This window comes from Lepisma saccharinum, chromosome 18, assembly GCF_977018435.1.
Source record: "Lepisma saccharinum chromosome 18, izLepSacc3.1, whole genome shotgun sequence".
NCBI lineage: Eukaryota > Metazoa > Arthropoda > Insecta > Zygentoma > Lepismatidae > Lepisma > Lepisma saccharinum.
Genome location: NC_139246.1, coordinates 38,807,246 through 38,819,581, shown reverse-complemented (window position 1 = coordinate 38,819,581; position 12,336 = coordinate 38,807,246). Strand labels below are relative to the sequence as shown.

The following is a 12,336-nucleotide window of genomic DNA, read 5'->3' as shown; positions in this document are numbered from 1 at the left end:
AAAAATATTCTTACCGAAAACAGAAAGAGTTTCAAAGTTGAAAATTTGAGATATTATGTTCTAATCAAGTTCAATCATGATTGTAAAAAAATGTAATTGTTGTTTCGTTTATAAAACAGCAGTGTAAAATAAACAAGAGTGTGTGGAAGGATTCAGACCTACAACGTGCTAAATTGTACGACTTGAAAACAAAAACAAATATCTGTTTATATGTATTTGCGGTAACTGAAGAAAAAAAATTAAAATAGTAACGTTTCTTTCTAAAGTGCATATTTTTTTGCATATTTTGCACCTGTTAGTGCATATTTACATGCATATTTTCGGTATTTTAAGTGCAGCAGCAGCGCCAGCATTCATCATCTAGGGGTGCTGAAGGGTTGCAGAGAGTAAAATCTTTGGAATGCGATGTTGAAAATAAAGAAAACATGAAATATACATGCAACTTTTAGCCACTGCATCAAATACCTCCATTTTTAGTAGGCATCTATGACAGCAGGCCTATGGGACTGAAGAATACTAGTGACTTGCATCATTTTAGCACAGCAACGACATGTTTGGAAATTTGAAAGGAACAGCTTGTTCATGGACGCCCGGAGGATTTTTTTTCCAGGGTGGAATGAATCTAAACTCAAGACAAAGCGGTCTAAATTTATTTTAGAATTGAATTGTTGTTTTGTACGTCCACTTTATGCACAGAGAGGCTAATCGGGACTGGACCTACAGTTTAAAGTGAGATCAGAACCACTTTGCAATGTGAATTCACACCCTTGATCCCTTGATTACAAGGCGACAACGACGTTACCACTACACCATCGGCGAAGCCCAATATGCTGGTGGAGATGTCCTCACTAACGACATGTAACTATTCACAAGGGCGTGTTTAAGGGGATGTCGAGGGGCTCCGGACCATCCTATAAAGACCAACCAAGTCCAAAATTAAAGAGACAAAATATTTGTTGCAGCTGTATGATACGAAGTTAATTTCTTTCCTCAGACCTTAATAATAATAATACACATAACAATAATGAGCAGGAACTTTATTGTGATTCAAACTACGCGTAAGTCAGATAATGAATAAGTGCTTACGAGGGTTGGAGTGGAAGCTTTTCAGCTGAAATTATTTTGGTTGATTGATTGATTGATTGAATTGGTGTTTTGAAGTCTACTTTATGCACAGTAAGGCTAATCGAGACTGGACCTACAGTTTAAAGTGGGATCCGAACCATCATGTGCCCCCACCGGGTACCGAACGAAATTATTTTGGCTGAGAGATACATTAGAGAATTGGCCTGGTATTCATTTGAACGAAATCGATCAACGCCTTTCAATATGGCTTCATCAGCCACGTAGCCAAGGAGTCCGAAGCCCTCCGAAATCCTACAAATATGTAATTTAAATAGTGTGTAGAGTGGTAATTAATTTTACTTACTAAGCACGATTAAACATCTTGCATAAGTTGTAATTTACTGAGAAATTCATTTTAAGGGTTTCTACAACCAATTTTTTTTTGCCTTTAGATGGGTGCTGCTCATTAGGGAAGAGCCACTCCCCCCGGAAAATAAAATTCTGGCTACGGGTCTCGCTGTCATTTTAAATAAAACTTGGAAAATAAACTTTCCGTTTGATGTACGTTACAAACTGTAATCAGGCCATCTAGACCTATGTCCGATAAAGTTCTTGATAAGAAATTATGTTTCTTTGGCATACTGAATAACAAGGTGAAGCCTGATAACATTTGTGCAATGCAGAATTGTTGTCACAGGGCTACATTACACAAGCAGAACCAAAATTTCGTGAGTTCCATTTGATAAGTTTGTATGTGTATAATCAGTAACCAAACACAAACCCACGGATAAAATTACATACATCAGTTGAAGAGGTATTTTGGGACCCGTATTGGAGGTTTCCACGGGAATTTGTGGGACTATGTGTGAAGAGTGAAGAACTTGGTGATGGATGTTCGAAATGTGAGATCGGCTGCTCTGTGGAGACGCATGTCCTCCCGACCATGGTTATCACGGGCGACAGATTAGCGACGATAGCCACCGTCATTTCTGTTTATCTTGTCAAACGTCGGCTCTGCAAAGAGCCCTAGTGACGTCATGATACTAAGATCAACCAATCGTTGCTGAAACTTAATCCTTCTCAGCGGCGATTTCCTGCGAACAGCATCTGTAATTATCTAAATTCTGGAAAAGTATACCTGCTTAGAATTGCTCGTAGTGCATCTAGGAGATACTTTTATATTTTCTGTCAGTCAAGGGAAATTCATGTAAAAATCTTAGTGAAATGTGAAAAACATTAAAATTGCAGATAATTTTTTAAAAATCCGACACATTCATTTTGAAGTGTGAAATACATTTTTAAATATTTTTCATCTTGTAATTTACTAATCACATTCTTTGGTTTGGGGACATTCAATGCCTTTCTATTGTCTTTTAAAATTATTACAAATATGCAGATAGTATTATCCTAATGTTAATTGTTGTCTTGATTGTTTGATTGATTTGCTTTATTTACTTCGCTTCTTGTGCAATTTTTGGCTAATTTGCGAAGATGAGGATGAGTGATGACATGATGAAATTGATGAATGTACACTCACAAACATCCATGCCCAGGTCATAAAAATGTCCATATATCATATGTTTCTCGCAAAGTATACAAGTTTAATTAAACTTCATTTTTTTATTCACTTACTATTTTCATTAATTCAATCAGTCTCACAATTTTTGTGAATTGGTGTTTTCTATGTGTCGATGGAAAGAACACAATGAAGCTTTGTGATCACGGATTTAAGTTTCATTTTAGATGAAGGGAAAATTTGTATTGAAAATGAAATTCTACTTAGCAAAGGGAAAGTGTGCTTACTGGTGGTGGCAACACTGCCGGACGGTAAATACGTGGTTGACGAGGGCTTATGTAGGGGGGTCCAGGGGGTCCGGACACCCCTGCCCGAAAGATTTAACAAGTACTTAAATTAAATATTGAAAAATATATTCGTTTAGCCGTTGTTGTATAATTTTCTCTGAACTTTTTGGAAGACAAGGATTATATTGGCTTTGAGGGACAGGAAGGACGTATTTACGAGGGGTCCAGGGGGTCCCCCGAAAGACTTACCAAATTAAGTAATGAAAATATTAACATTTGTTGTATAATCGATGGTTATTAATTTCCTCTGAACTTTTTTAATCAGAAACTTACTTTTCTCGAACTACATGTGACATCATTTTTGCTATTACATAAATATTCAATTATTCATCTATTTGACATTAATTTCATTGCTGCCAGAACACTTGTTTTTATGTAAATTATTCCGATCTTAACTAAAGGTAAGCTACGTAATGAATATGTGCTGTTACAGCTCTATTTTTTTAGCTACAGTCTTTTTACCTAATCGTGTAATAATAATAATATAATATTAATTTATGTATTGTAATTAGTATTAATTTGATTTAATATAATTATTTTAATTTAATTATTATTATTATTATAATCATTATTATTCCTGAGACACTTGGTTCGGACCCCCCCCAAAAGAAAAACATATTTCTAAGTTAGACACGTGCCTGGTGGTTGAAGGTCAGTTGCGATTGGCCGCTTGAGTACCGCCAGAAATATTTGTTGGGGAGTGGTCAAGTCATTTATATTGATTGACGGAATAGAAATAATAATCAAATAATGAATAGTAGTTTAAACTGATAATAAAAATATATTTATTGCCAATTTGTTATTATATTCTTGAGGAGATTTCTGCTGGATCCTAAATGTCTTGATTTTCACATTTCAGACTAGTAATATAGTGAAATGAATACTTATTCTAATTTGTTTCTAACGTTTGTACTACATCCCAGGAAGACTGGAGTAACACTGCGCATAACGATAGCGAGCTAGTGGGTGGATCAAAGCAGTGCGCGCCGCTTGAAACGACCGACAGCCATAGCCACGTCGCCCCATCCATGCAATCCGCTTCCCTCTCGCGCGTTCATAGACCTTGTCGAGTCATTACCTGTGCAGAGGACTTGCCTTCGTTTTCTTTCCTCAGACAGACTCCTGACCAGAGAATACGCACCATGTTTAAGAGTAATGTTTGAAGTTGTGGGGGAAATTTTATTCGTGATGTGTATATTCTGTGATCTCGCACACCAAAATTTAATTTTTTGAATTTTAAAACTAGTGGAATCAATTGCGGAAGAATATGATACATTTCTTATGGCTCCATCTGTCTCATTTTTTTTCCTTTGATCATTCCATACGAATACTAATTCACAGAATTTAATTTTGTTATTGGCTATGAAAATGATAAATTTTTACTAATTTGAAATGAAAAATACCAGTTTTCAAAAGGGGGGGGGAGTGGCGAGGGTCGACTGAGATTTTTTATTAATAGCGCCGAACGGATAAAAAATTAGCGCATAGAGAAGTTGGCAAGCAAGTTAGAAAGTTTGGTTTGGTTTGGTACAGCGGACAGTAGAGCGTTCTACTGTCGGGTTAAAAATTATAGATACTCAAGTTTGGACTCCAATTAAAAATGAACCAGTTGCCCTACATAAAAACGATTTACATCAAAATTTAGTTGATTCAGTTCTGCGTTAATCTATGCTAACCATCTTTTTCTCTAATAAAACATTAAAATGCTGACCAAGGCGAACTTTTATAGTATAAAAATATACATAAAAATGCAACTCTTCCAACCTCTAACTTCACAACAAATAAATGAAAGTTCCAAAATATCATCTTATATATCGTCGATGTTTTCACGAACTGGCGAATATGTCAACTCCCCTGCATCACGAACCGGCGAATGTGCAAAATTTGACATTTTGAGTTTTTGACGCTGTATATGTTGGAACAACTTGTACTTTGCTCTCACAAAGTTTCAAGTTTCTATTAAATATTGCTTAGGAGATAAAGATGGACAACGTTTTGACGAATATGAAAACTAGTATTGTGATAATTTCACGAACCGGCGAATATGAAATTCGCCGCTTCGTGGAGAAAAACATGATATCATTTTACAATCCATTCAGGATGTGTCAGTTCGACTACATTTTGTGTAACAGATGCCGCTGTAATGAAACGTTTTATATTTCATTTTTTTCATAAGAAATATAACCCATTTGTAAGTTATCAGTTAACATGTAAGGCACAGTTGTTTGTGTTTCTATTTGAACAATGTACAGTCTATATTTTGAGACTTTCAATGAAATTGGCAATCATCTGGTTTACTTCTCGCAACTAAATTACTTCGAATGGTTTATAAAAGAAATGCCATATTTCCTTGATATTATTTTGAAGAATAGCCTTCTAGTGGTGTGGCTCGTTGTGTAATTATTCAGAAGATATGAATAAGGACGTGCTTGTGAAGTGGACTGATGGCAGTACTAACATCGTCAGAAGCCAAGAACTTACACTCCCCCATGGAATGAAGAAGTTGCAATATGGAGCGAAAGTAAAAATGTGGTGGGATCCTGAGAAAATTTATTATGAAGGTGTTGTGATCGTGATGGAAGAAGATTCTGAAAGTGGTGATACTGTGGTGTCAGTGCCAAAGAAGAGCTTAGGTGGTGTGATCAATGACTCGAGTGCAGTAGTTAGTGACATTGACAGTTCTTCAGAAACGATAGCGGATGATGAGGACAAGGATCCTGATTTTCTTATATCTTCCAGTGATAATGAATCGTCCGTACATTCCTCACCGAGGAATGTTCACGCTGTATGTAGTTCCTTGCATTGTGAAGAAGAAATATTTGCTGCATGCGTAACGTGTCAGGATTTGGTTTGTTACAATCCCTTCATATTGGATTGCGCCGAGCACAACAGACGTGTTAGTGTACAAGAGAAAAACATCCCTCCGGGATCAAGCCACACAGATTTTAAAGTAGATGGTTCTCAAAAGGAGGATGTTACTCCAGTAAAGCGAAGGGTTTCCGAAAAGGAAAAAGTAAGAAAAAATGTAAAAGCCTGTCGTTCTTTGGGTTATGAGTATGTAAGTGAAAAGAGTCATCAAGTTATTCCTTCTCGCAGATTGCTTCGTCCACGTTGTGAGTCACGGACATGCCAAACAAGAGGATTGAAGTGCAACGATTTTGATGTCAACACAAGAATGAAAGTTAATAATGCGTATTATAATTTAGGAAATGTTTCCGGACAACGAGAATGGTTGAGTAAGTTCATCGTTTCCAATGCTCCTGTAAGGTCAACGAAGTCAGAAGACAAAAAGAGGAAGGAAAGAACGCTTCATTATTTCTTACCAGATGACCATAACGTAAGACAAAGAGTATGTCGTAAAATGTTTCTTAACACACTTGCAATTGCTGAGAGACAAGTAAGGACAATGCTAATGAAGTTAAAGAACCAGTGCATGGTAGAAGAAGAAAAGAGAGGTTAACGTCAGACAATGTTAAAAGAAAGAGACGAAAAAATGCGTACAGATATTAAAAAGCACATAAATATGTTCCATAGGATGGAATCTCATTTTTGCCGCAGAAGTTCTAGCCAACAGTACTTGTCGTCCAACTTGAGTATTGCAAAGATGTATGACCTATTCAAAAAAGAATTTCCAAACAGCTCGGCATGTTACTCCTTACACAGATCAGTTTTTAAATGTATGAAGTTAAAATTTCGTTCTCCAAAAAAAGATCTTTGTGGTTTGTGTGAAACGTACAACTCATTGAAATCAGCTAATTGTTTATCTAATCATTCTGACTTGATTGAAAAATATAACAGGCACATACAGGAAAAACAGAAGGTGAGGGAAATTAAAGGTGCGATGAAAGATACAGCTCTACAAAATCCACAGGAGTTCGTGGCTGCTTGCTTTGATATGGAGCAAGTCATAAATCTACCACAGAGCAAACGAACTGAACTGCATTACAAAAGAAAATTATCAGCCTATAATTTTTTAATTTATGAATTAGCTAGTAAAAACGGCCATTGCTACGTTTGGCACGAAGGATTAGCGAAAAAAGGTCAGAATGAAGTTGCAACAAACTTAAGGAAGTTTCTGCTGATGAAAGATGAACAAGGTGTAAAACAGGTAGCGTTCTTCGCCGATGGATGTGCATCTCAGAACAAAAATAGTATCCTGCCTTCTATGTTCGTTTATTTTTTAAACAATGAAGCACGAAACATCAACACCATACATGTTTTCTTCTTCGAAACGAGTCACGGACAAAGTGAAGGTGATGCTATTCACAGTACAATAGAAAACGCACTTCGACGGAGTGAAGATATCTTCATCCCTGCCCAACTCATCCCGGTAATCAGGATGGCAAGAAAGAAACAACCATATGCTGTTCATGAGTTGCATACTAAAGACGTCTTAGATTGGAAACAATATTCGCAGTACCTGCGTATCCTAAAAGTTAGAACAACAAATGAGGGTCAACCCGTGGACTGGACAAAAGTCTTGCAAATTCAAGTGCGCAAGGGTTGTCCCAATATATTTATAAAAACGTCGCATAACCTAAACACACACTCAAGTATATCACTTCCTAATCCACGCAGTGCTAAAGAGGACAATTTACCACCAAGGGCTTTTACTTCAAAGCCAAAACTGCCTTTGAAAAAATACCAGGGCTTGCTGTCATTATGTCAAGGAGTAATACCAGTAATTTCTCATCCTGATTATAAAGACTTCTATGTCAGATTACCTCACTAATTGTACAACAATTTTGCGTTTATTAACTTTGTATTTGATAACAGACTAGTGTTGGTCAATGTATTACCATCTTGTTCCTTACATTTTATTTCCTGAATTTTATTATTCTCGAAATTTATTTGCGGGTACGTCTAGTGTTGTGTGAATATCTCTGTTTCTCACTGTTACGTATTAAACTGTTATGGTGTATGTTATGATTGGCCTCATATTTAACTCTGTATAAATAACCAATAAATAAGTTGAAAGTTTTAGCCTTGAACTGTAAAATTCGCAGTTTTAGTGAAAATTACAATGACGAACCAAGCTAAAAATATTCCATTTTTTGTTTTTTTTGTTTTCACGAACTGACGAATAGATTCAATGAAATCCTTTGTTCATTTATTGTTCATTAAAATTCTTTCTACGGTGTTCTTTCTCATGTGAACTACCTTCTCACACAGCATTTATTGTTATCTCAAAATATAGTTTAGCTCGAATATGTTTTTCAATGATTCGCAAGTAACGCAAAATTGGCTACTTTCAACTTTGCTTTTCTCAAAATCAATATTTTGCACATTCGCCGGTTCGTGATGCAAGGGAGTTGACACATTCGCCAGTTCGTGAAAACATCGACGATATACACTCCCAGACAGAGTCCATACACAAAACAACACGAAGCCACCAGTTCTTATCTTACAACAAATTATAGATTAAAATATTAGAACATTGAAATGTTCTATGATAGGGACTGGTGGCTTCGTGTTGTTTTGTTTTTTGGACCCTGTCTGGGAGTGTATAATATGATATTTTGTAACTTTAATTTATTTGTTGTGAATCTTCGTCTGAAGCAGTCCCTGTTAGAGGGTGGAAACGTTACGTTTTTTTGTATATTTTTATACTATAAAAGTTTGCCTTCGTCAGCATTTTAATGTTTTATTAACATGGAAACAAGGCTTAACAGTGTTACTATTTTTTTCTAGTGTGCTTTCTATTTTTTATCGTCATGAGAGCAAAAAAATACGTTTTTAAGTTTTGCAAACGATCACTCTCTTTGAAATTTTATAAATAGAAGAACGGATGGTTCGATGGTGAAGAAATGTTAATACGGTGCAGGCAGAAAGGATTTAAACACAATTCTTAATTTTCAGATTTTTAAAATTTGTCAACAAAAACCCGTTCTTATCAATTTTGCGAAACAACATTGGATAAGGCATACTCGAAAGAAAAATTGGTTAGCATAGATTAATGCAGAACTGAATAAGCTAAATTTTGATGTAACTCGTTTTTATGTAAACCTACTGGTTAATTATTAATTGGAATCCAAACTCGAGTATCTATAATTTTTAATCCGATAGCAGTTCCGCTTCAACTTCTTTAAAATATTGCGTGGAAATTCCCGTTATGACATTATATCACAAAATAATATTAATATTTAGCCCTCCAGTAAGGATGCCACGTGGAACGACGGAACACCCTTCACAGAGATTATCTTTGAGCTGACAGTTAAAGGGAAAAACGGCAAATGTTGTTTTCATCGCACTTCCATGCGTTCTTACGTGCTCTGGAACCAAAAGGAAAATGTGGAAGTAATTTCAAGGTCATGGCAACAGGAGGACGCACAAAACGCGCTCCACTGGCTGGATTTGCTCGCGGGAATAGCCGGAAGGTGAATATCGGGATAAACTCCTCAACGCACTCGCAACAAGTTTATGAACTGGTTTGTTTGAGGTTTCCCGCCTGCCACAAAGCATTTTGGCTTACTCATTAATTTTTTCGCCATGTTTCTTCAGCATCAAATCCACATTTAGCTCACTACCAGGCACGTATGTAGAAATATATTTCGGGGAGGGCGTCCGAACCAAGTGTCTCAAAATAATAATAATTAAAAACTAACTAACTAACTCTCTAGATTTCTTAAACCCGAAGGTTCATGGCTGCAGCAACACAGGCCTTCCATCTGTCCCTATCTTGAGCAAGATCTATATACTCTTTTCCATCCCTACCGATTTCCCTTAGGTCCATCTCAACGTCGTCCCTCCATCTTCGTCTTGGCCTTCCTACAGGTCTCTTACCATCAGGTTTCCCAACAAGAATCCTGTGAACTCCTCTTTCCTCTCTCATTCGTGCCACATGGCCTGCCCACCTAAGTCTTCTTGATCTAATTATTCTAATAATATTTGGACATGAATACAAATTATGTACTTCTAAATTATTTAAAATTCTCCACTCACCTGTCTTCTCATCCCTTTTAGGTCCAAATATTTTCCGAAGGATCTTTGTGTTCCTCTTTCAATGTAAGGGACCAAGTTTCACACACATATAATACTACAGGCAAAATTACTGTTTTGTATATTTTAACTTTTAGTTTCTTAGATATTAAACGAGAAGACAAAAGTTTATGAAGAGAGAAGTAACATGCATTTCCTGAATTAAGCCTACTTTTTATTTCCTCTTTAATATAATTTTCATTTGTTAATATTACTCCCAAGTATTTGAATTTGGAAACGAGTTGTTATCAATAGAACCGATACTCTCACCAATACCCACCGATACATGAAAATTACAATAATTAAAATTTGTTCAAAATATTGATCAATATTGGTGTGTAAATAATCTTCTCGAATTATATGCATCAATTTACCAAGAATTGTGCTATATAATATTCAATAATTATAAAATGGATATTATGTAATCACAAAATACAGTTTTCCTGCAAAATTTGTGCAAAATAAAAAGAAAGGAAAGTTTGAATTTTGTTTAATTTCCAGGACAATTGGACTCCGCGAAAGAGCTGCACAGCATTTTTGCGGACCCCGTGAAAGACGAAACTGTCGGAAAAGTGTCGGCATCAGTCTCGGCTCAGCCCTAATAATAGTATTAAAATATTGAAATCAATTATATAATATTATATTTTTATTACATGAATAGGTAAAAAGATAGTTTAAGGATAGTGATATAACAGCACGTATTCATCGTAGATATAGCTAAGGTCGGCAAAATTTGAAAAAAAAAACTTTCCTGAATGGGAAATTAATGTCGAAGAAATAAAGAATTGAATATTTTTTTGAATATAAATAAAGGATGTTAGATCCAGTTGACGAAAAGTAAAGCTCCTGCTAATAATTTATACATATAATTAACATGCATTAACATTTAACAATTAAATGTTTACTCATAAGTAGACCTCGGATTTTAGGATTTTAACCTGTCCTTTCCTTTAAAGGTATATAAGAAATAATAAGTTACGTCAGCGTTTCATTAAAAAATGCAACAACTGATGAAGTTTTATAGTGCCTAAAAAACCTATTTTGCTTGTTAGAACCTAATTTAGGTTTATGTGCCTAAATCAAGCCTATATTTAGGTTTTTATATATTTTTTAGGTTTTACAGGATTTTTATGTCACACAGAGGCATTTGCTTTGTTTGGTCACGAAAAAATTCAATGACGAACGTGTTTGAAGTGCATGATGATTTTTCAAAGCTCTGAACAAACAAAATGTCTGGTGCCACTGTTACGTGTCAATCCAAAGTGATTTGATCTGTGTGGTCTTGCTCACTTTCGCGTCATTTTGGTGTTTTGTGGCATTCACGCCTTGCAAACTAACATTTCCGGCATTGAAGTTCGCACCACTGACTATGTTTTTGTTGAAAGATTATTTTCAGCATATAAGATGATCCTCACAGACAAAATTTAGGAGTTTAACTGTGGATAACATGAAAAACGATTGTTGCCTAACTATACGGGGAAGAGTGTTTTTTAATAGCAAATTTCCATTGCTATGTTCTGCCATCGCCGAAGGATTAGGCAACACACATAACGTTATGCAAGATATTGCGTATTTCAGGATATAGGTGTCCCATTTTCATTGTTGGTGACTATACCTAATCAGCATTTTTCAGGAATTTTGAACTATTTTAAATTTTTTTCAAAATTACTTCAGGATTTTTCGAGCCTAACTTCAGATTTTTAGGACCTACTTAAGGATTTTTAGAAACTGTTTTAGGGTTTTTAGAACCTATTTCAGAAACCTAAACGCACACTTTTTAGAACCTAAAAATACGAGGTCTACTCACAAGTAGTACATATTGCATAATCTTCTTTGGTACTGTGATTCAAAGTAGTATGATTACTATCAGTGGCGGCGAGGGGGGTATTTGCCCCCCCCCCCCACTTTTGCCCCAGCACTATGCTAAACCTTATCTACAAAGGGGAATATACCGTCTCCCCCAAAGTTTTGGTACCAATCGCCGCCACTGATTACTATATAATCCTTGCCTTCCAATAACCCTCGATTAAACAAGAAGTATATTTTAATAATTTAATTTTGGTTATTTCATTATTTAATTTTATGACTTAGTAAGTGTTTTGGGGGGTCCGGACACGCAGCACCCACCCCCTAAATACGTCCTTGCTCACTACTACATCCACATGGACGCAAATCCCTGCATATTGTCCGCTCTATGAGAGCCATGAAAAGAACTCGCCAAACAACAATGTAAAAATAAACGCACTTTTTGCGGTTGATACGTTTCGACACACACACACATACTCACTCACACGTGTGCCTTTGTCAGTACAACTCACCTGAAAGCCCAGGATATGTCGATGCACATGACGTTCAGCCAGAAGAATGCAGCGAGGAACGTGAACTGGATGACGAAACCTGGGGAAAAATAAACGAAAAATAAACCAGTGC

General features: G+C 36.0%; 1 protein-coding gene across 2 annotated transcripts in view; it reads right to left on the bottom strand.

The window, feature by feature from the left end:
* The window catches only part of LOC146002529 (G-protein coupled receptor Mth2-like), a 119,598-nt gene that overhangs the window by 32,052 nt on the left and 75,210 nt on the right, over positions 1 to 12,336 (bottom strand). For both annotated transcript variants that reach the window (XM_083140443.1, XM_083140442.1), the window contains exon 2: positions 12,225 to 12,303. In XM_083140443.1, coding sequence (XP_082996569.1) covers positions 12,225 to 12,303 — 79 coding nt within the window. The remainder of the gene's footprint in view (positions 1 to 12,224; positions 12,304 to 12,336) is intronic.